This window comes from Lissotriton vulgaris, chromosome 9 (assembly GCF_964263255.1).
Source record: "Lissotriton vulgaris chromosome 9, aLisVul1.2, whole genome shotgun sequence".
Classification (NCBI taxonomy): Eukaryota; Metazoa; Chordata; class Amphibia; order Caudata; family Salamandridae; genus Lissotriton; species Lissotriton vulgaris.
In genome coordinates, this window is record NC_141697.1 from 1,060,478,420 (window position 1) to 1,060,506,116 (window position 27,697).

General features: G+C 48.6%; 1 protein-coding gene across 1 annotated transcript in view; it reads left to right on the plus strand.

The window, feature by feature from the left end:
- DNAH1 (dynein axonemal heavy chain 1) overlaps positions 1–27,697 on the plus strand; it is an 822,394-nt gene that overhangs the window by 488,528 nt on the left and 306,169 nt on the right. The window contains exon 23 of the mRNA XM_086939555.1: positions 7,700–7,821. Coding sequence (XP_086795681.1) covers positions 7,700–7,821 — 122 coding nt within the window. The remainder of the gene's footprint in view (positions 1–7,699; positions 7,822–27,697) is intronic.

Sequence of the window (27,697 nt, forward strand, 5' to 3'; positions counted from 1 at the left end):
TCATTCCCGTTCCAGGAATGCATTTCCTGTCATACCCAAGTTAGAAATGTGCTGGACAAATAGTGAACAGTGACAAACGTTAGTTTATGTTCAATCACAAAGGCGAGCATCGGTGCCATGGCACACCCACAGCCTGCCACTGGAAGATAATTTGGCCTCGTGTAAAATGACAACATTGTAAAATGGCACAAGCATGGTCATTTTACAAATGAGTAAAGTCATGTTTTGTGACTAACACATACATTTACACTTGTAAATTAAGGTACTCGTAAGCCTTAGAACAACTACCAACTACCAAGGTCAATAACAGTAGGGCAGACGAGCCAGCTTGTAAGGGGTGATTGAATACAACAAGAAATGCTGAATCTGTAGCTATAAGCCAGCTTTCAAGATACACAAGACAGTGGATGTCCTTATAGGGTCGCCATTTTAAATTGTTATCTTACTTTCCTGCTTAAAAGAATTAATTGATTCACACTCTCTTCCATCTACAAAATAAACTCTTGGATGAAAAATGACTGGTTATTTGTGTATTTCCTGCTTTCACAGTGAACATGCTGCTCCTTTAATTGATATACGTTGCTATCCAATTCTCACCAGTCCTGATTCCATTCTGCTTTGTCTGACATTTTTTCAATTCAGTGTTAGCCAAGACTTTTTGATTTCAGTGAAATTATATATGTATTTTATCCAGTATTGGGGTTACTTTAATAGATTCACATGTATGAATCATTCCCCGTCGCCGAGGCGGGAGTCCCACGGTATATGAAAAAGCAGTGCCAAAGGTAAATTATAGTAGTAGGCCTAAGAGAAAAGCCTGAGGCCTAAACTGTAGTAGCCTATCTACCTCATTATGCCAAAAGGACCAAAGATTTGGTCCCAACCAATCAGCTTACAGCACCCTCTAGAACCCTCTCTGCAGAGCCAGTTCTCCTCAGATTTTCACCGCACGTGGTGTGTGAAGGGAGTCTCCCTGAGCTCTGCTCAGTTTCTTCAGCTTTTACTTTTTGGGATCAACCTGGATCATACTTCATTTCTCTGACCCTATTAAGGCAGTAATATGGCAGATGGGCAGAAAACTAGGTAATAGACTACGAAATATGTCTAACCTTTTCCTCAGTAACTCTCACGTTCTGAGATATTAAGCTATTATTGGGACTACAGAGACTGTTATCTGCCAATTCTGATGAGGACAACTAGGATTACTTCACCTCATAGGAGAGGTCAAAGGGAAAGGTCGTGCCAGGAGCCTCCAGAGGGCGCGCATAAAGCCATAAAGACTCACCTCGAGTCATTATAAGGCATTTCTCACAGAAAGAGGCAATTGGAAAAAACTTCCTCAGAGGCTGATCCTACAACTCATCAGGGAAATCCTCTTAACCTGACATTTGGAGTCTAAAATCTCCATGTTTACTATTACTGCCTCACCAATATTGACCTCGTCTACGATGGTCTCATCTACAATGGCCTCATCTATGACGGCCGTCGACGACGGCCTCATCTACGACGGTTGTCGACGACGGCCTCATCTATGACGGTCATCGACGACGGCCCCATCTACGACGGTCGTCGACGACAGCCCCATCTACAACGGTCGTCGACGACGGCCCCATCTACGACGGTCGTCAACGACAGCCCCATCTACGACGGTCGTCAACGACAGCCTCATCTACGACGGTCGTCGACGGCCTCATCTATGACGGTCGTCGACGGCCTCATCTACGACGGTCGTCGACGGCCTCATCTACGACGTTCGTTGATGACGGCCTCATCTACTACGTCGTCGATGACGGCTTCATCTACGACTGTCGTCGACGACGGCCTCATCTACGACGGTTGTCGTCGACGGCCTAATCTACGACGGTCGTCGACGACGACCTCATCTATGACGGACGTCAACGACGGCCTCATCTACGACGGTCGTCCACGACGGCCCCATCTACGACGGTCGTCGACCACGGCCTCATCTAAGACGTTCGTCGATGAAGGCCTAATCTACGACGGTCATCGACGACGGCCTCTATCTATGACTATTGTCGACGATGGCCTCATCTACGACGGTCGTTGACGATGGCCTCATCTACGACGGTCGTCGACGATGGCCTCATCTACGACGGTCGTCTACGACTGTCTCGTCTATGATGGTCTCTTTTACAATGGCATAGCCTAGGACAGCCTCAGCTCGACAACCTCATCTATTATGGTCATCTACAACGGTCGTCTATGATAATGGCCTCGTCTATGTACGAATGGCCCCAACTACATATGGCCCCATCTATGAATGGCCTCATCCATGGATGGCCATCTTACGATTCCCTCATCTATGATTGCCTCAACTACGGATGGCATCACCTATGATTGTCTCATCTACGATGGTATTGTCTATGACTATCGTCTATGACAGCCTCATCATCGATGTATGACCTCATCTACCAATGGCCTCATCCAAGAATGGCTTCATCCAAGAATGGCTTCAGCCAAGGATGGCCTCAGCCAAGAATGGCCTCATCCATGAATGGCCTCATCCATGAATGGCCTCATCCATGAATGGCTGCATCTATTGATTGCCTCATCCACGAATGGCCTCATCCACGGATGGCCATCATAGGACTACCTCATCTATGATCCTCTCAACTATGGATGACCTCACCTATGATTGCCTCATCTATGACGGCATTGTCTATGACTGTCATCTACGACAGCCTCATCTATGATGGTTGTTCATGACGGTTATCTATGGCGACGTTACTGTCTGCAATAACCTCGCCTACATAACCATGTCTACGACAGCAAAGTCTACGATGAGATCGTCTACGATGGCCTCATCTATGACAGCATCCTGTACATAATTTAATGAAGCGGGCAGCAGCTAGATTTCAACTGCCAGTTACAGTCGAACAGACAGAATATTTCCTTCATGATTTCAAGGAAGAATCCAGGAAGATCACGAGAGTGGTACCTATAATAGACAATGTCTATTCCAGCAGTGCTTCCACGCATAGAAAAGAAAAACTGCACACCTGCTAACAGCCCATCCTGTCTGATAGGCCACCCTTCAGCCAGATTCAGTAATTTCACAGGCCGCCCAACAACAATCTTAAAATCACGGAACGCCTATCACCACACCGCTTCACAAGGAAGAAAGTCATCTGGACATTATAGGCAAAAAACGAACTAAATAAATAAATAAATTCTCTACGTTGGCAGCCACCTCTATTAGAGCTGCCAATCTTCTAGCCATAATCGGTTGTTATGACCGTCAAATGTGGTCAGACATGGCGAGTTTCATTGACCTCATTCCTGAGGACCGAAGACAGGAAGGAACGTGCCGCATCGGAAGCTATAGATTGCGCTTTGCACATAGTGAACACCAACTTCCGTCAGCTAGCAGGAGCTGCAGTGCTTAGACGTCAGGGATGGCTTAAAGCCACTACTTTCAGACCTGAGAGGCATACCAAGATTCTAGACATGGCCTATGATGGAGAGTTTTTAGTTTGGTAAATATATTGATGAAGCCTGCTGAGCAATAAAAACTGACACGGATACTGCACGATCATTAGGCACCCTTCACTACGGGCGCGGATCTTTCAGACGAGTGAAAGGGCGTAGTTTTTCATCAAGAGGAGGATACCAAAACCAACAGAATAAGCAGTATCAATCACAGTACAGCCTTAGAGCCAGACATCATACCGTCAATAGTCTACGACTAGTATCTCCTGTCACGGTCGTCGAAAGAGATCGCAGTATCAATGCAGAGACACTAACCTGAAGCAGTGATCTCCACAGGGCGCCAACCATTTTACCTTCCTTACCCGGGGGCCCGAAGATTTCAGCTTTTGTTCACAAGTGGTAGGAAATTACATCAGACCAATGGGTTCTAGACCTAGTAACCAATGGCCACACCCTGAAATTCATCAAACAGCCATCTCCTACTCCGCCCAGGGTCCCCCCCCCACCCTCGTCTTCACAAGATTTTGAGTTGTTTAAACAAAGGAGATTTTATGACTTCTCTGGATATGGATGATGGGTATTTCCACATACATATCCACCCCAAAAAGCGTAAATATCTTCGCTTTCAAGTGGCTGGCGCCCATTATAAGTTCAAAGTGCTCCTGTTTGGGCTCAAATCGGCACCAAGAACCTTCACGAAGTGCTTGGCACCAGTGGCAGCAGCATTGAGATCTTGAGCAATACAAGTATTCCCTTATCTAGACGATTGGCTGCTGAAAGGTACTTCAGAACACGAAGCCAAGATTGCCACAGCAGAATGTACCCATCTCTTCTCTTCTCTGGGGCTGGTTCTCAACGACAGCAAATCACAGTTACGTTCTCTCCAAGTCATGTTTTTTCTCGGAGCAAGATGAGACATGGTCCAGTGCAACGCATTCTGGTCACACGGCCGCCAGCTACGCCTTCAAAAATTGGCAAGGTTAATTTCAAAAAGGTCAGTCTCAGTCCGAATGTTTGCTTCGTTCCTGAGGATGTGCTCTTCAGCGATACATCTCATACCCTTGGCACGGCTCAAAATGAGACCTCTTCAGGAGGAACTGCAACTTCAATGGCAACAAGCCATGGGTTCGTTGGACGATACCATCAAGGTCACGCGCATGATAAAGTCTCTGCATTAGTGGTCGCAAACAGAGAATCTAACCTAGGGTCTCACGTTCTTACAGACCATTCCAGATTTCGTTTTAACGACTGATGCCTCCATGGAAGTATGGGGAGGTCATCTGCAGGTTTTGCAGATTCAAGGAAGATAGTCTTGAAGACAAAAACAACAGCAGATCAACAGGCTGGAGCTCCGCGCCATTTTTTTGTCTTTCCAAGCATTCCTCCCGAGGATTGCGGGTTCCTCTATGCTAGTCCAGACTGACAATACCATCAACATGTATTATATGAATAAACAAGCAGGAACAAAATGAGCTACGCTCTCGCAAGAGGATCAGGAATTGTGGGAAGGGCTCACCTTCCACAAGATGCCCTGAGAGCCAAACACGTCAGGGGTCTCCACAATACCCTGGCGGGCACGCTGAGCACATCTCAGTCGGACTGTCACGAGTGGAAGCTGGAAAAGGAACAGGCTAACCCAGTTTTCAAGCTTGGGTCTATTCGCAACGAGAGAGAACAAGGAATGCCGATATTACGCCAGCAGGTTCCCTCAACAGGGATCAAGAGAGATGCGATGGTCAGGAATTTGGGCGTACGCTTTTTCCCCAATGCCATTGATTCTGAGCTGCTCTGTAAGATGAAGCTCAAAGGTTGCTATCTTATTCTGATTGCAGCCCGTTGGCCAAGACAATATTGGTTCCAGGAACTTCTACTATTGTCTCAAGACAAGCCCATTCGCCTACTGCCGACGCCTACGATGTTGTCAAGGGACGGAGGACAAGTGGTTCATCCGGACCCACAGTTTTATACTTGCACGCATGGCTCCTCATTTCTTACAGTTCAAAGACCTCAACATTTCACAGGACTGTTGTGAAATATTGGCCAAATCTCGTGCCCAAAGCACAATCAAGCCTTATCGCTTCAAATGGAAGCGATTTTGCTGTTGGTGTGAGGGGAATACTATTCGAATACTATTCACTCAATTCAAGCTCCTGCAGGAAAAGTTCTCCATTATCTGCTTTCTCTAGCCAAGTCTGGGCTTACTTTTTCATCGGTCAAAGTACATCTTGCTGCTCTTTCCAGATTCAGGAAATGCAAAAAAATTTCCTTTTCTCTGCTCTTCTTCACTTGTCAAACAATTTATGAAAGGACTTTTCCGAGCTTTCCCTCCAGTGCAAGCACCCTCTCCAGAGTAGGAACTCAACACAGTGCTAGAGCAGTTAATGAACCGTCCATTTGTGCCAATACATAAAACTGATCTCATATTCCTCACTTTGAAGGTTGCCCATTTACTGGCTCTTACCTCAGAAAAAAGGGTTAGGGAGATCCAAGTTTTCACTATAAAGGAACCCTTTGAACAAATCCCAGGTTCATTCCGAGGGTACCAACACAATTTCACTGGAACGAACCGGTAAGATTAAAAACATTCTTTACAGATCCATCCACTCTAGCTGAAAGAGCATTACACTCGCTGGATGTTAAACGCTGTTTAAAATTCTACCTATAGAAAACTAAGGATACCAGACGATCTAACCAGCTGTTCGTGGCTTATGGTCAAGCAACTCTCAGAAATGCTGTAGCAATGGCAACAATAGCCAGATGGCTGGCATCTACTAATAATTTCTGCCGTGCAAGGCTAACAAACCTTTGCAGAGGGAAGTCCAAGCTCATTCGACAAGAACAGTACCAACGTCGACAGCTTTGTTTGCTGGAGTATCTCTGGAAAATATATGTTGTGCTGCGACATGAAAAAATGTCCACACCTTCACTAAGCATTACTGTCTTCAATCTTCGCATGAAGTTGATGCAGCGGTTGGACAGGCTGTTCTACGCCATCTCTTTCATTAAGATCAGACTCAAATGTTTTTGCCCCTTTTATGTATTATTCCATTCTCTAATATTCATTCAAATGTACAGATTTGTATGTCTGCAAGATTTTAAATATTTGTATATATATATGTATATATATATCTATAATACTTGGATATAGCTTTGCTTTCTTCAAGACTACTCTGTTTAAAAAAAAAAAAAAGAAAAAAAAAAGAAAGATGTTTTTTCAAACACTGAGGATGCTATTTGGGAGTATATTAACCAGTGTCTCCCACCATCCGCAAACGACTGTATATGGTTATACTGCTTACTACTCTGATTCAGGCATGTGAATCTATGAAAGATACCCCAATACTGGATAAGAAAACAAGGTACTTACCTGTAACTTAAGTTATCCAGTATTGGTATCTTTCATAGATTCACATGCACCCACCCTCCTCCCCGCACAGTCAGTTCTCTAATTTTGGGATACTCATTTCCCACTTGTGCTAACGAAAATCTGAGGAGAACTGGCCCTGCAGAGAGGGTTCTAGAGGGTGCTGTAAGCTGATTGGTTGGGGCAAAATCCTTGGTCCTTTTGGCATGAGGTAGTTAGGCTACTACAGTTTAGGCCTCAGGCCTTTCTCTTAGGCCTACTACTATAATTTATCTTTGGCACTGCTTTTTTATATACCGTGGGACTCCCGCCTCGACGACGGGGAATGATTCAGGCATGTGAATCTATGAAAGATACCAATACTAGATAACTGAAGTTACAGGTTAGTAACTTGTTGGGCTTTCAGTCAGCCCTCTTAATCCAATGATCTGTTATGTCATTCATATTTTTTTTCCAGCCATTACAGCATACAGCATGGAACAGTGGGCCAGCCCACTTCTGCAATTGATTACCGCCTGTGTTAATTACAGCATTTTGCCCTTTCAAAAGGAGAACATCCATACACAAATTAGGTTATCTCAGTGCCATGGTAATATGTAGTTTTTTAAACCAAAACATATTTTTGCTTTTTACTATGATTTTTAAAAAAGTTGGCGGAGGACTCGCTACTCCCACAATAATGTTTTAGCAAAAACCATGGCAAAAGAAAATAGGCTTTGGCATTCAGCACCAGACCATTTGGCTTTGCCAACGCTTGAGCACTGAACGTCCTGGTTTTGATTGCACTGTGGATGCAGGTTCTGATTCCGTTCAATTTTTTCTGTGATGGAATTACAATCTCCTTCCTCTTGAGTTTTTGAGTTATTTTGCTATTTCCTTTGGCAGGTGATAGCACTATGTCCTGATCCGCGACTTCTAGAGAGCTTACGTGAATGCAACAAACTCCTAGAACTGGTGCAGAAGGGATTGAGTGAATACCTGGAAACCAAGAGAGCATCCTTCCCCAGGTAATGTCATTTTCTGCTTAAGACTTCTTCAGGTAAGACCCCATTTAATCTAATTACTTAATATTACCTGATTTCTTTCAGTAAACAGGGAGTTGAGAAAGGCAAAGATTAGATAACGTGCTACTCCAATCTTGTCCCTGGTACTCAAATAAAGAAGCAAGATTTAGTGAGGAACTTTTCTTCTAATGGTTAGTAATTGCTCTCCATGCCTTAACCTTTGTAACAACCCAGCAGCAATCAGGGACATCAAAAAATATCCAGATTGTTCCATACCATATATCCCATATGCCACTCTGGTATTGTGCAACACCAACCACAAAAGTCAACACAAAGTACATCATCTGCACTACAATACCTATCTTCATTTAAAGTTCTTTGCAGACTTGTACACCATAGTCTCTGACTTGATACAGGTTAATGGGAGGAAAAGGATGGACCTAAATAAATTCAAGTTGCTAATGGACAAAGGCGGCTTGGGATTCCTCAGCCATGAATGATATTATCTTGTGAAGGCCATTACATGATTCCAGGGAGGGACACACATGAAGAGTAAAGGTTTAGAACGCTGATCTCCCTGCACATCCATTCTACAATACCATGTTTGGCTATATGGGATGAATTGTTATAACAGCCAGACATTGCTGGCAGAGTTGTCTGCAGTGCCAAAGCCTATGCACTATAAATCTCGATAGTGCATCTAGCAGTTTCAGGAAGTATTTCGATTGTGAGATAAACGCCCTGGATTGACACAAAAAATTGAAAATGTGTGCAGTCTGTATGAAACTAGCACACTCCATTTATTCAAATACATCGGAGACGTAGGTGGCATTGCAAAAAGGCACTACTTGGTTTACAACACACTAAAACGGGCTACTCACCTTGCATGAGGGATGATGCAAATGAGCCTCAAACATGTAACACATTACACATCAGGCTGACACACGAGCAGGGGGAAATAACAGTATCTAAATATGAAAGTTACTGTTAAAGATATTTCAGACTAGAACTGAGATAACTCTGAACTTGAAGCTTGGAAGGATTTGATGTATATTGAATTACTTGGTAAAGATTGGATGGATATTGAATGGGAAACAACATTTGAACACACAAAGAAAGTGACAATATCTTTAAATTTGTAATTATCACAATTCAATTGCCTACACCAAATGAATCTCCTAAAAGCATTGTAAAGATCCTCAGTGTCACAGTTGACTCATGCTTTAGAAGTAGAACCCCCAGTACATATTATTGTGAGTGTTGAGACCATCCTCAACGAGAAGATGTTCCTATACATGACAAGGTCACAGTCTTTTTGACAAAGGAATCTAGGAAAGTGGCACCTGTAGGAGAGTAGGGTCTGCAATCCTATGATCACCCGGACTTTTTGCTTTTGTTTCACTGGTTTACGACTTTCTCGGGCTGTGGGCCTGCCAATCAGACCCACAGCCTAGCTGTTCTCTCACTAAATTGATGTGTGTACCCTAGGTGCATTACCCAATTGGAACTGGGCCACCCTGTCAGACCCTGTAACTCAGGGCATCGGTGTACCCAGGGCCTACCAGGGGCTGAAGCATGTATTATGCCACGCCTGGCCGGCCATCTAAATCTGACACAACTGGCTGCACGACAGCTGGGGCAACGTGGCGTACTCGCCCGTTGCTGTAGGTATAGTATCCCTATGCCTAACCTTAAAATGGACACCCGAGTTCCTATCAGTCACTCCTATGGCAGGCCTTGACAATCCTGAAGGCAGAGTGCGTGGAACCGTGTGAATTGGGCTCTGGCACGAGCCGAGCCCGGTTGCAGCTTGCGGAACCAAGACCCAATGGCTGTTCCATGATAACGCGTACCATATCAGTAACTTCGGTATGGCGTTATCAAGACATGTCGAGTAAGGTGTCATACGAATCAGGATGCTGCCCCCTCACCAATTCTGGCGACGAGGTTAGCATTCCGCCCTTCTAGAGGGACACGACATGTACGTAACTGTGAACCCCGGTTAAAGTTAACTGAAGCCTCAGCTCCACAAAATGGACGCTGCCACCACAGACACGAGTCTGACCTCCTGCTGCTGGGAGTCCTTCCAGCGAGGAGAGCTTGGACAAAGGGTTTCCTGTCAGGGGCGGTGTTCGCACCGTCCCAGACAGGGTTTGTGTATTCTGGGTAGGTAGGGCTTTGCAAGAAGGTGACTGCGGAGTGGCACCCCGGTGCTCACTACGCATCTGCCGGCTAGAACCAGTTCCAGGGGCGCGCAGCCCCTGACCTGGGGAAAGTCCAGCAGGGGGAGAGGGGTGTAACTACCCCCCTTCCTGGTCCCACCCTAGGGCAGGACCTAGTCACGTACCCGCCCCTTTCTTTAGGATAAAGGCCGGAGCGGGGACCCTTCCAGATTAGATCATCTTTGAATCAAGAACTACTTTCTACGAAAGGACATTCGAGACTCTTCTCAAGATTTCTCCCTTGTGGCTAAGGAGTAGTCACCCTGCACCCGCAGGCACCATCTAAGAACTCTGCGGTTTGCTGCAAGTCCTTCCTCAGGAATCCGACTGCCCAGCTCGACGAGAACCGGCTTCCCTGGCACCTCTGACCTCTACCCACATCGTCAGCTCAGCTGAGATCTGTGGGTGCGACGAGACCTCCACGGACCGGCCATCATCAAAACCTGCACGCTTTCTTAATCCAGCACGACCACCGAAGGAATCCTCTGGTGAGTGCTCTGGGGTCCGAGAAGCCCCGACCCTGAGCCGCTCCAGCACCGAAGTGCAGCCTCCCAGCATCTCCACGATCTGCGTGGGGCCCTTCTGCTCGCCGCTCAGCCTGTTGTCCGATCACTAGCCGCTGGTTTGTGACCTCTTGACGACATCCGACAACCAACGTTGCTGGTCTGGTTGCTCCAGACCGGCCTTTGCTCCCTTTTACGAGAGGAGCACCCCGGACCCTCCTGGTCCACTCAAGACGCCATTTTTAGGCCCACCACGTGGCCTGAAATCTGCCAAGGCTTGTTGCCCCAATCCTGGGCCCAGCGACGCCGACAGCATCAACCTTCGTGGGACAGCTCGCACCTCCATCCTGGTCACCGACAACGCCTCCTGGTCCGTGAGACTGCAGAGCCTAGCGTCGCCCACTCACCTAGTCGAGGTGACGGCCATCCGGTGCCTTCCTGGTACCCTCTGACTACTGGCTAGTAGTACGAACTTGGTCCCCTCTGCTTTCAGGTATCATCGATCTCTGATCCAGGCTTGGATCTCTACGAACTATTCTTCACTGGTCGCCGGCCAGCAACTCCTTCCTTCCGGCTCCTGGCTCGTCAGCGAAGACCCCCGACGCCTGTAAGACTTGTGCAGCCGCAGCCCTTGTGGCTAGGTAACTCCGGCATTTCGGTGCCCGCATAGCCTCCTTACTTAAGGGTCCTGAGTCCCTCGCTTCCGACTTGCCTTATCGGGTCCGCCCGAGACCACTAAACTTTCCGTGCCCTCGGGCACTTGTATTGATTGTGCACTTGAAGTATTTTCCTAAGAGTTTTGTTCTGTGCTTAGTACCCTGTCCTCATAAAGAGTCCAGGGCTGTTGTGATTCTAATAAATATACTGTTTATTTTCATAACACTTGTGTGGTGTCCTTTCACTTGGTGTTCAAGGGGTATGTGATGGTATAACAGCTGGCTTAACACGCCCTCTAGAGTTTAGCCCGAAGACTGCTCGTATCCACGCTACTAGGATAGCTGGTCTAAGGTTGACTTACAACCAATCACCATAAGGGTCGTTTGGACCGATGCATAGTGGTCACTAGAATAGTGAACACTGCATATCGGGCCAACTTCTCACAGCACCTGTTCTACCTTTCACAGAGGCATTGCTTGAAGAAAAACGAGATGTGTTTCAAAAAGTAAAATTAACAGTTTTCTTTAAATTTTTTAAAAGTATGCAGTGGTGCGTGGAACCACGGCCCGCCAGTATCGGCTAGTGAATCAATAACAAAGCTCAGGTTGGAGAGAGCTTCAGTGCACATGACGGTTTGACCGTCCTGAGACAGCCGGCCAAACTGTCATGCACACTGATAACAGTGCGAAACAATCCCCTTAGTGCCTGTCATTCCCCTGGCCCGGCCGCCTAGAATCGCAGATCAAAAATAATACGGTAATAAACATGAGTTTAGCATTGTTTTATTTTTCATTTTTTTGGTTGGCGGCTGGGGCAGCACTGCTGCCTGCTCTTAAAAATGTTTTTACATACAATCACGAAGTAGATGGATTCCCTTGGGGACCACTTTACATTTGTGTATGGGTTACCACCTACTTTTGAAGTAGGTGGTAAAATGCAAATGTTTTGCGACCGCATTTCGGCAGAACATTCACTCTTACCAGTGCAATTTGTTATCCTAATACCGAATCACAAACCCAATTTGCGATTTGGTAATAGGTTACCAAATTACAAACTGGGTCTTTTGTGCATTGAGCAATGTCTTTTTTCATTAGCAAACGGCCAGATTATGTAAATTTGGCTGTGTGCGAACCAAAAAAGCTTTGTACATCTGGCCCTTGGTTGTTTACCGCTGCATTTGAAGTGTTTGTTTTCTTCTTCCTTAAGTTGGCAGTGTCTGGACTCCATTGTTTGGTTTGAGTGCTTTATAAACTTGTGTACCATACATTTTTGGTAAACCCCTTCCGTGCGTGCACAATTTCCGCGCTGTGCGGGAGTTTTCATTAGTGGGCGGGAATTCGGACGGCCGCGGGCCGTCCTGCGTACGCGCTCACCATGACGTGTGACGGGTCCCGGCCGTCACGAGCATGGAAGAGGTTAAGGCTGGACCATACGTTTGGACGTTCTAGTCAAATGTTGAATGCATGCCTCTTCATATAGGCAGGGTGCTTGGGGACAAAGGTGATTAAAACTAGATATCTACAAGGAATCTCGACAAACTGAAAAAGTTTTAAGTAGTGCAACAATACACATCTATGTTGCACACTCCGGCAAAGCCGACTTGTGGCATTTGGCCTGTTTTTAAGCTTTGCCTGTCCTGAAGGAGCACACTTTGAGTTGGATATTTTGTTATGGCAGCACTTGGTGAACCTCTTATGTCATCATTCTTTTTACTGGCTTTCCAACGTTCAACTAATATAGTGCTTATTTGAATCATACACTGTAAATAAAGCGCTTGCTGAACTGCAAGGCTGATTGATACCACAACACAGATTCAGACCAATTTCTTGTTTCTAGTTATCACATCAGCCCCATTAGACGTCCATCTGGCCACCTTCCCAAGTGCAGATGCAGGGAATGTGATAAGGATATACACAGTTTAACAGTATTATCCATTTACATCAGCACATACTTAAACAAAAACCTCCAAAACCAATAATAGCTAACTTCTGTTGTGTCCTCTTCGACTTTAAATGGTTAGGAGATCTGATCAGCCTTTCATACTTTATATTAAAACTCAAGGAGGCAGCAAGCTCGGGCAGCACCGCCCTTTTTTAGGTATAACTTTGCCACACTTCCTTTAGAAGTAAATGTTAAATGTTAAATGTCGTATACTTGTAAAGCGCACAGCTGCCCCAGCAAAGGGGCGTCCTGGCGCTGTATACCGCTGGGGAACCCATCCTGGCTTTCCCTGTGAGATGGTCCCTCCTGGGCATCTCCAAGGTGAAGACAAGCATCCCCAGCGCTGATGGGGCCGTTAGTAGAGATTAAGCAAGCTATTGCCCACAGTTGCTGAGTGGGACCCATGGCTGGAGTAGGCGCTGAGGCGAGAATTATCGAGTCCGCTGACCATGGCTCAAGACCCTGCCGCGTCGGGAATCGAACCCTGGTCCCGGGCCGACCTCTGCTTCCGGGATTGCCGCCTCTAACCAATGAGCCACACCACTCCACAGTACAGATTAGAATTTCAAATTTCTAAATTTATGAGGGGCGTGGCTTGCAGCCGAACATGGCGGCAGCTTGAAAGGCAAGCTCCGCTGAAGACGCGGCCTCTCCGAATATCCGCGCACTAATCCGTGCTCATTACGGTCTCTGTGAGAGGGACCCGAGGCCCAGGACCGGGCGGACCAGAAGGCAGCAACTCCGGCCGCAATCCGGCGCCGGACAAAGAAGCTCGGACTGGCGGCGACTGCGGCCTAGCAGGAGGTGTGAAACCGGGGATTTTCCTGTGCAAGTGCCCGACCGGAAGTGCCGAAGATCCGGCCACCCTGAACCGGAAGCACCCGGTCGGAGGACGAAGGAAAGAGGGACATCCGAGATACAGCCGGAAAGATTGACCGAAGTGCTCCGAGCCTGGTAGGAGGCTAATGTGAGGCGAGAAGGAGCTCCGTGGCGCCAGCGTGAACAATCGGAGGCCGGCGAACACTGACGGCGGGTCTCGGGTTTGAAACCGACCGAGACGGACCCCCGGGGCTGAGGTACTCTGGTGCCCGCATTGCGAGGTGAAACAGCGGTGAGCGCACTACACGTGCCTGGACCCGAGGGGCTCGTAGCACATCGCGCGGAGGACCGGGTGCGGCGTGAGGCCGGGTGGGCCCTTGCTCCCCAAGGTTGCGGGGCCACACGAAGACAGCACTCACCAGGGCAATTGAGGTGGAGGATCCAAGCATGGCGCTGGAAAGCTCGGCTGGGCATTAGATACCTGGACAATAACGTGGGGCCCTTGACATTGCAAGTGGGCGCCCCTCACACCCTTGGGCTGGCAGTTGCGGGCATCACGTGTGTGGCCTGTCGCACATACAGTAAATATACTTGGCGAGAGGAAGAGCCCGGGTGCTGGCGGCGCGACGGTGAATTCAACAGTAAGTTGGTCTCACGCTGACGATCTCTCTGCTCAGGGGCCACCAATTAGCGCCCTGCCAACGCATCAGTGAGCGCGATACTGGCACCCCACGCCCGATTGACAGTGCACTTACCTGTTTTCAAACCAAGTGACTTAAGGTGCGACAAGAACTGTCCGTAGTACAGAATCCCCGAGTGCCACTCCAGAATCGCACGATGAGACCCACGCTTTTCTTACAAGTCGGTCCGCGGTGTACAGTCTGCAGCGGGGGACCAGAACAATCATCATGGCAGGCAGAGGTGGGAAAGGAGGCACCACGCAAACCCGGATCGATAGGTTTGCCTGTAACAAGAGTGTCTCTCCCTCGGCGGATGGGAGGGCTGGTAAATCAGCGGAAGCCACGGGCGGAAAGAAGGCGGCGCTGGACGATGTGATGCAGGCCCTGGCACAGGTCCAGGCAACAGTGGGCACGATTTCCTCCGAGATCACCCTCATCAGGTCGGACTTCCACAAAATGTCCGAAAAGGTGAGCTCCATGGAGGTGGTTACAAAATCTCTGGTAGAAGACGTCTCAGAGCTGCAAACGGCGATGGAGAAGATGTCGATGGAGAATAAAGTGTTGCGGGAAAGACTGGACGATCAGGAAGGGCGTTCTCGGAGGAACAATGTACAGATTCTTGGGGTTCCGGAATCGGAAGGCACGAAAGCAATGGACCTCTACGTAGAGGACTTGATAAAGAACGAACTCAAACCCAGGGGCCTGTCCACCTTCTTCTCGGTTGAGAGAGCGCATCGGGTCCCAGGGGGAAGACCGAAACCTGGCGCTAATCCGCGACCGATCCTGGCTAAACTGTTCAACTTCGGAGATCGAGACGCAATCTTGCAGACGGCCCGAGTGGCTCCGCCGATAAAAATACTAAACTCAACGGTGGCCTTCTTTCCGGACTATACAGCCGAAGTTGCACGTCGCAGGAGAACGGTTTTGGATGTCAAAAAGGAACTCAGATCGCGAGAGATTCCGTACTCAATGCTGTTCCTGGCCAGACTGCGTATAGTGGCAGATAACAAGACTTGTTTTTTTTGATACTCCCGAGGTAGCCCGAGACTGGCTGGATGGATGGAGGCCGGCAGGTCAACCGCGCCGATCCCAGAGGACGCACAAGCATCAAAGGACCGGAAGCTCTCCGAACTCTCAAACATCAGGGCATGACATGGGGGAACGCTCGCCGGTGAGAAGAACCGAGGCAGAAGAGGGTGAGGAGGAACAGGAAAGGCCCGGTACGCACAGAGCAATTATAATCCCTTAGTGGACTGCCCGATGGACTGCCCTAGACACTGGCTGAGGGAATCTGAAGAGAGGAAGAGAGGCCGTCGTCGGCGGGGAGCCATTCACCCCAGCGAGCAAGTATCTTTAAGTGTGGGGAGGGGATCAAGCACTCTGCTAAGTTGGGAGGGCGGGCAGTTCAAGGTCGGTATGGCAGGGAGGCAGGGAGGGGGGTAAGAGGGGAGAGGGTTGTGTTTGTTTTTCAGTGTTGTTTTGGTTCTGTGACTCAGAGTTACATGACATGGCACACAACTCCCGCGGGAGGGGTGCATAGATGTAGGAAGATACCTAAAGGCAGCGCCGGTATACCACACGCTCCTCACACATCTCGGACTACACACCATACACCACACGGAAAGGGGTTCCTCAAGTACTACCAGATCCCGTACACATGTGGTTGGGATGGGCTACCCCAAATCCTAAATGGCGGATCCACGGCAGGCAGCCACGACTAGTGGGATCGATCAGACGGCTCCGGTGACTCCACTGCAGATCATGTCTTGGAATGTTAGGGGACTGGGGGACAAGATCAAGCGGGGACTGGTATTGCAGGGAATCAAAAGGATGGGGCCTAATCTAGTCCTTCTCCAGGAAACGCATCTTACGGGCGCTGCCAGGCAAGCCCTAGATAGGAGGGGATACCGTATGATAGCACACTCTGAGTTCACTTCTGGGTCACGGGGGTAGGAATCTTAATTCGTAAGTCCTCACAATTTATAGTCCAGACTACTAAGGTGGATGATCAGGGCAGATTCGCAGCCATGCATGGACAGTGGGAAGGTCACCAGTTAAATATAGTATCAGTATACATCCCTCCAGCGTTGCATGCAGTTGCATTGCCGGACTTGGGGAGGTTCCTGCTGGAGCTACCCGATGGCGATTTGATTGTAGGGGGAGACTTTAACGCTGTTCTTAATAACGAGCATGACAGGTTCCATCTTCGATCGCAGCCGCTCGGGGCCTCTCGCTTTTGTAATTTCTTGGAGGCGCAGGGGCTGATTGATATTTGGCGACACCTCCATCCAACTGAGCGGCAGTATACATACTACTCAGCTACACATGGTAGGCTATCCAGAATTGACAACTTCTTCACCCTGGGCACCTGCCGTCTCACAATAGAGGAGATACGTATCTGGCCGAGAGGCATCTCGGACCATTCACCGCTGACTTTAACCCTATCCAGTCAAGAGAAGACTCGTAGACGTGTGCATCCGATCTACCCAGGGTACCTCAGGGTACCGTCGGTGCGCAAACACCTAGCAAAGGCAACGCAACTCTACTTCGCGGAAAACCAGACCTCAGTTGAATCTCCCTCGATACTGTGGGAAGCATACAAGACGGTCCTGAGAGGGCAGGCTATATCTTGTATTACGAATCATAAGCGCGCCCAAAGGGAAGAACTAGTGGAGCTCGAGCTGGAACTCGACAGAGCCAATGCGGCTCACATTGCGGACCCCTCAGACGACACACTGCATCTCCTTCAGGTGCGTCAGCAGCTCCATGATAGCCACCTAAGAAGCCAAACGATGGCAGATGTGGCGGCCACCGCCCAGCGAGTGTATAACATAGGGGATAAGGCTAGTAAGCTTCTGGCGTGGCTGGAAAAGAAAAAAGGGGGCAGTAGAACTATATTACAATTAAGATACGCGAATGGTGTATAGCACTCGCGTCCGGAAGACATTGTTGACACGATGGCAGATCATTTCCAAGGAGTGTACTCCCCGACGTTAGAGGTCTCTGAGGAAATGGCGACAGCGGCTCTCCGCGATGTGCCAACACCGAATTTGTCGGCAGAAGCAGTGGGAGAACTAGACGCAGACTTGACGGAGGAAGAGATTCAATTGGCCATAAACGCGATACGGTCAGGCAAGGCCCTCGGGCCCAATGGGATACCAATTGAATGGTATAAAACGATGTCTGAATCCCTGTGTGCACCTTTGTTGGCGATGTATGAGGAGAGCCGGGCATCTTGCCCACCGATCAACGGGTGGCAAATATTGTAGCGATCCCGAAACCGGGTAAACCCCCTGACGCATTCACCTCCTATCGGCCGATATCGTTGATAAACGCAGAGGCGAAAATTCTGGCGAGGGTGCTGGCGAATAGGTTGCTGCCCCATATGGAACATCTGATCCATCCTGATCAATCAGGCTTTATGCCGACAGAAGCACTACGCTCAATTTACGTAGAGTACATGGGGTACTGGCGCGTGCACCGTTGTTGAAGGAACCGGCGGTCATATTGTCCCTCGACGCCAGAATGGCGTTCGACTTGGTTGAGTGGCAGTACCTCTTCGCGGTGCTGACTCACATGGGGTTTGGAGACAAGTTTATCTCATGGGTAAGGCTGCTTTACACGAGTCCGACAGCTCGAGTGGTGGCTAATGGACATATCTCCCGTGAAATACCGCTGGTGAGGGGGACCAGGCAAGGATGCCCCCTCTCTCCACTGCTCTTCAAACTGGTCTCTGGAACCGTTGGCAGTGAAAATTAGGACATCTCCGCTGCTGAGGGGGATCCGTTGGACCGACGCCTGGGAGGACAGAGTCTCCCTATATGCTGATGACATGCTGATTTATCTGACAGACTCGGCGAGAGGAGTCCCCAACCTATTGCAAGTATGTGACTCACATGGGGATGCATCAGGGTATACTATAAACTGGGCGAAGTCGGTCATATTCGGATTAAACAACTCCCCGCTGACCTTGCCAGAGAACTGCCCCTTAACGGTGGCGACAACCTCCTTCAAGTATCTGGGGATCTATGTCACCCAGGATGCTGCTGAATTTTTTGAAAGTAACCTGCAACCCCCACTGACTAGACTGCGGAATGATGTCCAGCATTGGAAAACCCTTCCATTGACACTGCTAGGCAGGGCGGCGTTATTTAAAATGATGGCACTGCCGCGCTTTCTTTATGTGCTCGAGAATACACCGACCTTAGTACCTCCGGATTATTTCTGGAAGGTAACCGGAACGTTGACAGGCCTGTTGTGGGGAGAACGACCAGCTCGAATAGCACATGTCAAACTTAACAGAGCTCGTACGATGGTGGAATCGCCCTGCCAAATCTCCGACTGTACTACTGGACAGCACAGCTTAAGATCATTAATCAATGGCTGCATGCTCCGCAGGATGACCCGGCTTACCTTGCTGACAGGGCACAATTGGGCACACATAGTTTGTTGGCACCTCTATATCACAAGGGAATAGCTGCCAAATTAATAGGACCTACCAGGCACACGGTAAGACTGTGGCACCCCGCCCAAGTGAGATTGAAATGGGAGGGAGTCATAACAAAGCTGTCACCATTGTGGGACACAAAGGCCCTGGGACACTTGCGATACACCAAAGGATTCACCCAATGGGACAATATTGGAATTTCAACGGTGGGGGACATGTGGACAAGGGAGGGAGTGGTTCCGTTCTCACACCTCCAGCTACACTACAATCTAGGTCCTACGGAAACCTATAGATATGTACAGATCAGGCACGCACTACTGGTGGTTATCCCGGCAAATACCACTCTGCTGAAGCCTCACCACTCGAAGATCGCCTACTCACTGACTTTATGCAGGAAGGCGCTACATCCCTTACGTATCGTAAACTGTTGAATAATTTGCCAGACCCCCTAATTAAGCTGCGTGAAAAGTGGGTGGAAGAAATAGGGGACATGGATGACTCAGACTGGAACGCGGCGCTGGCATCCCCGCGTGAAGCAGGTATCTGAGCTAGGTTCCGCCTGGTACAGCAAAAATTTTTACATAGGATATATTACACCAGGACGATGTTGTTTAAACTACACAGGGCGCCGCACCCACTCTGCCTCAGAGGGTGTGGCGTAGAGGGCACATTCTTACACACACTTTGGGAATGCCCCACTATGGTAAGATACTGGCAGCAGGTGATGCACATCATTTCGCAGACACTGGAAGTGTCCCTGACGCCCGACCCACATCTTTGCTTGTTGCACATATGGGGCCCGAATGACCTAACACATCAGGGTAAACTGTGGGTCGTGATAGGCATAATGACAGCCAAGAGAGACATTACACAGAGGTGGGGGGCGGCAGAACTGCCTACGCTGTCACTGTGGTGCAGGAACATGGATGCGACTATGATTACGGAGCGAGCAGTGTACCAGATGAGAGCGAATCCCCGCAAGTGGAATAAAGTATGGCTGCCATGGAACACCTACAGGGGCGATCTCTGTGACCCCTTAGAAGAGGAGGATCTAGATAGTTCGGGGGAGGAGTTGGAGGATGCTTAATACATGGGGTCTGAATTGTTAGGAATGGTGGAGGGAGGAGGGAGGACGGGAGATGGCCCAGTTCTTTCATACAATGCTGGATCCGGATGAGAAGTGTATATTATATATGCGAGGGTAACCGAAAATGCTGCAGGGTTTGATGGTCATTGGACCATGAATGTGGTCACTCATTTAATTACTGAGTCATATCAATCAATCAATCAATCATAGACATTTATAGAGCGCGCTACTTACCCGTAGGGTCTCAAGGCGCTAGGGGGGGGTGGGGGGGGGGGGCCGTTACTGTTCGAACAGCCAGGTCTTCAGCTTCTTCCTGAAGGAGAGGTGGTCTTGGGTCAGGCGCAGGTCGGTCCGGAGGGAGTTCCAGGTCTTGGCGGCCAGGTAGGAGAAGGACCTTCCTCCTGTTGTCGCTCTTCGGATGCGGGGGACGGCGGCGAGGGCGTGGCTGGCTGATCGGAGGTGGCGTTTGGGAGCGTAGAAGTTGATTCGGTAGTTGAGGTAGCTCGGGCCTTGATCGTGTAGGGCTTTGTGTGCGTGGGTGAGGAGACGGAAGGTGATTCTTTTGTTGACGGGGAGCCAATGCAGGTCTCTCAGATGTCCGGAGATGTGGCTGTTTCGTGGGATGTCGAGGATGAGTCTGGCTGAGGCGTTCTGGATCCGCTGGAGTCTCTTCTGGAGCTTGGCGGTGGTACCGGCGTAGAGGGCGTTGCCGTAGTCCAGTCGGCTGGTGACGAGGGCCTGGGTGACGGTCTTCCTGGTCTCGGTGGGGATCCACCAGAAGATCTTCCGTAGCATGCGGAGGATGTTGAAGCACGACGAGGAGACGGCGTTGACTTGCCTGGTCATGGAGAGGGAGGAGTCCAGGATGAAGCCCAGGTTGCGTGCGTGGTCCGTCGGTTTGGGTGCGGTGCCCAGGGCGGGGGCCACCAGGAGTCGTCCCAGGCGGAGGGCGAGGAGCCCAGGATGAGGACCTCCGTCTTGTCTGAGTTCAGTTTCAGGCGGCTGGTCGTCATCCACTCGGCTACATCTTTCATCCCTTCGTGCAGATTGGCTCTGGCGGCGGCGGGGTCGTTGGTCAGGGAGAGGATCAGCTGGGTGTCGTCGGCGTAGGAGATTATGTTGAGGTTGTGTTGGCGTGCGATGGCCGCGAGGGGGCTCATGTAGACGTTGAAGAGGGTGGGGCTCAGCGAGGATCCTTGAGGGACGCCGCAGATGACTTCGGTGGCTTCTGACTTGTACGGTGGTAGGCGGACTCTCTGTGTTCTTCCGTCGAGGAAGGAGATGATCCATTCCAGTGCCTTCTCCTGGATTCCGACGTTGCTGAGGCGCTGCACTAGGGTGCGGTGGCAGGCAGTGTCGAATGCCGCGGAGAGGTCTAGGAGGATGAGGGCCGCTGTATCTCCGTTGTCCATCAGGGCTCGGATGTCGTCGGTGGCAGCGATGAGGGCGGTCTCCGTGCTGTGTTTGGCTCGGAAGCCAGACTGTGAGGGGTCGAGGGATCCATTCGTCTCGAGGAAGGCGGCCAGCTGTTTGTTGACGGTCTTCTCGATGACTTTGGCTGGAAACGGGAGGAGCGAGATGGGGCGGTAATTCTTGAGTTCGGTGGGGTCCGCTGTGGGTTTCTTGAGAAGAGCGCTGAGTTCGGCGTGCTTCCAGCTCTCAGGGAAGGTGGCGGTGTCGAAGGAGGTGTTGATAATGTCCCGCAGGTGGGTTGCGATGACAGCGTCGGCCATGTTGAAGACGTGGTGAGGGCAGGGGTCGGTCGGAGATCCGGAGTGGACGGAGTTCATCATGCGGACGGTGTCTTCGGTGCTGATCGGAGTCCATGTGCGGAGGGTGGTGATGGGCGGCGTTGCTGCGGTCGTGGCGTGCGTCGGTTGAATGCTGAAGCTGTTGTGTATGTCCGCGATCTTGTTGTGGAAGTAGGAGGCGAGGGAGTTGCAGAGGTCTTGCGATGGGGTGATGTCGTTGTTTCCGGCGTTGGGGTTGGAGAGCTCTTTCACGATGTTGAAGAGTTCCTTGCAGTTGTGTGCGTTGTTATCCAGCCGGTCCTTGATTGCAGTTTTCTTGGCGGCGCGGATCAGTTGGTGGTGCTTCTGGGTGGCGAGCTTGAGGGTGGTCATGTTGTCCGGGGTTGGTTCCCTTCTCCAGACTTTCTCGAGGGCTCGGCAGTTCTTCTTGGAGCTCTTGAGCTCGTCGGTAAACCATGGGGCTTTCTTGCTGCCGGGTCTGCTGGGCGAGGTCCTCAGAGGGGCGAGTTCGTCCGCGCAGTTGCTGATCCACTTCGTGAGGTTGTCGGCGGCCTGGCTGGGGTTCGCTGAGCTGGCAGGAGGGTGCTGGCTCAGGGAAGCGGCGAGCTGGTTGGCTGTGATCTTGTTCCAGCTTCTTCGGGCAACCTGTTGCTGGTGGTGGTGGATCGTCGTTCTTTTGAAGGTGAAGTGGACACAGCTGTGGTCCGTCCAGTGGAGTTCGTTGGCGTGGCTGAAGTTAAGTTGTGTTATTAAAAAATACAAAAGCAGGACTACAAATATTTTTGAATATAAGAACGATGCGTACACACGCCATAAACGTGGGAAGATCCGCTGCCGGACCGTTGCTTGTCGGCTAAATAGCTGTGTAATTTGTGGATGGTGAATTATGTATTGGTAGTAGCCGGCCCCAGGGTTGTAGGCGAATTACTGTAGGTTAACAAACTGTCAATAAAGTCTTGCAAAAAAAAAAATCTAAATTTATAAAGTCTCATGATGCTAGGAATTTTGTAAATTGAAAAGTCTATCCCCCATCGGCCTTTGTAGTCTTGCCAGGAAAAGGAGGAAGCCCCTTACTCCAAAGGTAGTTAACTCCTTTTTGATTAGATGCAGATCCCACCTCTGCTGTAGATTCACATAACTCTTTTTCTGAAAAATATGTACCCTGTAATCCCCACCCATTGTTGCCCTCTTTTTGTCTGTTGCCCTCATAACGTTTTCTCGCTGCCCTGTCTCCAAGTTCTACAATTATTGACCGTGAGCCTGCATTTGTGCGACCCATAGGTGGGTATATGCAGAGCTTTCACAATATGTGCTCCGACAAAATTAAATGTTCATCACTGACAGAAAACCTTTGAAAGTTTGACTGTGTAGGTCACACTGTGAAGTAAGCCAACTAGTACAACATAGGAGTTGAACTGCTACATTGTTGGGTCGTGCCTACTGGATATTTTATATTTATTTCAAAGTTGTAGTAAGGACTGCCAGGGTTATGGGCCTGTGTTTGTTTAAAGCAGCAGGGAGACTGCAGTGATCCTTCGACGTATACGGAAGTTGCACAAGCTATTTTATATTTGCGTTCTGTGCAGCTGTTGTTCGGCATGTCAATGGTCAGCAGCATTGTACGTCTTGCTGGTGAAGAACTAGTACAGCTAGATAATGTTGTCTTTAGAAGTAGCACAGCTAAATGCAGAGAACATCAAGCTGAATCCAGATGACTTGAGCCATGCTCCCAATATGACAGAAATGCATCTTGGGGAGGATCACAAGAAGATGTTGGATGACTCTCAATGGGCCCCAAGTGTGACACAGCAGGAGCATCCCTTACAGAAAAGTGCTTCGAGATACTGCTTACACTTATACTTCGTTGACAACACATGATGTGTGGCAAAACGTTATAAGTACAGCACAATTCAGTATTTTCAGGTTTTCATTGAATAGCAAATATTTGCTTTGATATAGTTTTGTTGGGTATAATTGACTTTAATTGGAAACTAGATATGGTAAGTAACTACTCCTCAGTTTTGCATTGAGGTAAGTGTGCTTTCCACAACGAACATTCTGTGCCCAGTGCTGCATGTAGCCCCCTACAGCTTTTTCACTGTTGCTGTGACCAGCTACTCCTGGGTGAGCAGGAGCTCAGCTCCCTTGCAGTCTTTTGGTCTTATTTCTGTATGCTAGTTGATCTCCTTTGGTGGCATCTTGCAGTAAAATATCTGCTGCCAAATCCTCTCCAGGCAGCTCAAATCATTCAGTCAGTCCTAACAATGTGGAGATGCAGTAGTCCAAAAATAATCCAGTGATCTGCTACGCTTCCCCTACAGCAACCTTCCCCCACATATTGCCCTCTGTTCCACTTCTTCATGTGTCTGCAGAAGCGCATCCCAGCGTCCTGCTCCAAGTTCGGTCTCATTTGCGCCCCTAATGCACCCAACCACTCTGGATCACTTTGCTAGTAGTTGCTACTCTCAGATTGATTAATAGTCAGGATCCAGATCCTCCACACTTGGATCCACCGTGTTAAATGGGTGACGAGCACCGCAGAAAAATTAAGCAGGACAGTCAGTGGTGTCTGGATGACCGAGACCCCCAGAGGGACACCACTGCCTTCACTGGACAAACCCCACCAGGATCAGCCCAACTGCTGCTTTCCACACCGCAATGCAGATTTGAGGAAGGGATTGTGCTAATTCTCTGACAATAAGATGCCATCTTTGAGCAGGCAAGTTCTGCACCCATAGATCTTTATCAAGGATGGCTATAACAAAGTGAGGTAATGAAAGAATGCCTTGGTACAGTTGTTTTAAAGTTAAATGACTACAGTGATCAGAAAATATCCTTTCCATTTATAAATCAGAAGCAACGCAGGGTTCTAAAATCATTTTTACTCAATCAGTGCTGACACAATGCTTTTAAACCTTTCAGTATGAAGCATTGGAAGCAATAGTGTGATGCATTATCGGGGTTGTTACCCTGACACGTACAGTTCATATTCTCCCTCATGGGAACTTGTTTTACTTTTTCTATAAGAGAAGCTTGATATAATTCTTCATTCCAAGTGTATTCAAAAGAGGACCCAATCGTTTTTTGACCAGTATCCGCTACGTCTCTTATAGGTTATATGTACAATTATATCCACTAAATCCTCAGGTTCACAGAGAGACATCTGCCATGCTAAAACAATGGAGTAATTCGCTTGCCTCATACCTCTGGATTTAGTCTTTTTATGTAATCAGTCTTTCAGCCAAAGTCAGGTAGCTGTAATAAATTAGGTTATTGTTTGAGGGGTGTGGAAGCCCCACTCAGGCAACAGCCAAAGTCCTTGTCAGGGTGAACCACAAAAGCCACTAAATTAACCTGCGCTTTACCTACTTGGCAAAAAAGCAGTCAGGCTTCACTTTGAGACTATATATAAAGGATTTATGCATCACACAAACAGTAATAATCCTAAAAGATCAAAGTGCCAAACACGGGTATCTGGTCGTGCAAGACTGAGTTAAAGTTGAAAGTGAAGGCTGAGCCATATACAAGGGGTGGATTGGGTCCTGTCTCAGATTGCCTTCGGACTTAGAAAAATTCTTGAGATTTTCCTGGAGAAGATAGAGTCTCCGCGGAGTAAAGCAGCAGGCTGTGTCCGAGGAGGAGTTGTTGGCGTTGAGGAGCCATTGGACGAGATTGTTGTGAAGGTTTCTACCTTTAGACTTAGATGATTTTTTGAAAGTTGAAATCAGGGCGAAGCTGCAGGCTGTAGCTGAAGAGGGCTCCACAAGGACAAAAACTTACATGGAGAGGTACCTTTAAAGATATTTGCTGCTGATGAGATGAACGTAGTGGGAGCTACCAGGAAGTCAGCCATCCTGCGATGCACTGTGGGCAGATAAGTTAGCATGGAGGACCCGGTTGCCTGTCGGTTCTCCAGGCAGTTTATGTTGAACAATTTCCAGAGTCCCAGGTTTTGTAGAAGTACTGCCTACACCACTACCAAGGGACCAGGACCGGGGGAGGGGCAGCAATTGGGGGTTAGGTCTTTCTCCAGCAGAGGCCAGCAGGAGTGTTCAAGGCCTCGGAAGCTTGTTATGTGCCTGTAGCTCAAACAGGAGGCCAGCCAACTAGCCCTTGGAGTCACTCTAGTGGTCCCGGGTCCAAGTAGCAGGTCCATTCTTTCTTTCTCATGACAGCTGGGCAGTCCTTCCGGCAGCAGAGTAGTTCTTCCAGAAGCAGGACAGTCCTTCTTGCAGCAGGGCAGCAGTGCAGTGCTTCTTAGGAGTTTTCCACAGTTTCGGATGTGAGCTGAAGAGTGGTTCTGAGGGTCTGATATTTATATTTGATGACAGCCTTTGTGTGTGAGGTTACATCCTCTCCTACCCCCGCATCTGGTTCTGGAAACTACTTCCCTCCCTGTTTAAGGTGACAAAAAAGTGGTGTCAGGACAGGGTCTTTGTGTGAGGCAAGCCCCTTAGAAGTGTGAGCAGGGCACAGCTCTACCCCAGCCATCCTGGCAGAATGGTCCATCCTGTCCGCACCTAAGCCTCCTTTGTCACTGTATTGCTTGAGTACACACACCCTATCAGCAGAGCCATTCACAGTCAAGTGACCTAGGACACTGGCAGAAGGCACAACTGGCTAGCACATGAAAATGCATATTTCTAAAAGTGACATTGTTAGCATTGTGACTTAAAATCTAACTTTTGTCATTAAAGAGTATTTTAAATTTCAATTCATTTGAGTGTAAACAGTATAACTCTGTCAGCTCCCAATACTAAGTTAGAACTTATTAAATGAAATAAGGTACCCAGAGTTAGCCAATGGGAGAGAAAGGCCTTACAGTAGTAAAAAATGACTTTAGGAGTTTCTCGCTATCAGGACATGTAGAACTAAAACCCGATTGTCCAATTTTTTAAAATACCATGCATGCTCCCCTAAGAGCTTTTAGGACCTACAGTAGGGTGATTTATATGTTTTAAATAAAAAAGGTTTAGGCCTGGCAAAAGGTTTATTTTGCCAGGTCAAATTGACAGTTGTAAACTGCACTACATGCTTCAGTGGCAGGCATAATATATATTTGAAAAGGCTACTTTATTGGGTGCCACAACGAATGCTGCAGGCCCTCTAGTAGCATTTAATATATAATCTATTATATATAAAAGGGTAGGCCATTCAGGTGTCGGCCATTTTTACTATGTTTTAGGGAGCGAATACAAGCACTTTAGCACTGTTTAACAATGATAAAGTGCACAAAGTCTTAAAGCTAACAAAAATGATTTCAGTAAAGTCGGAGGAGTGAAGGCAAAATGTTTGGGGATGACTCTGCAGAGAGAGCCATATCCAACAGTTCCTGAGGCTTGGAAAGTAGTGCTGGTACAACCTCTACCGAAGAAACCTTTTTCTCCCTATGATGTCAACACTTCCATCAGATTTCCCTTCTCTTTCTTGGTAAAAGTATGGGAAAACGTGCATTCCAGCTCCTTGCTTTCTCTGAGGTGGAAAATCTATCATTTTCTTTGCAGTCTGACTTTAGGTATGGCCAAGATACATAACCGTGGTTATGCCTGTCCTTAACGATCTGCACGGGCTCACGGATCGTGAAGAGTTTGAGGCACTGATATTGCTCAACCTCTCCCAATCATTTGATACCATAGATCATACAAATCTGCTTGAAAGGGTTAAAGACTTTGGACAGCACGGACATACTATTAAGATGCTTGAATCCGTCCTGTCTTGCTGTAAACAAAGTGTCGGCCTCATCCATAAAGAAGTCGGTCAAATTGGGTGCGT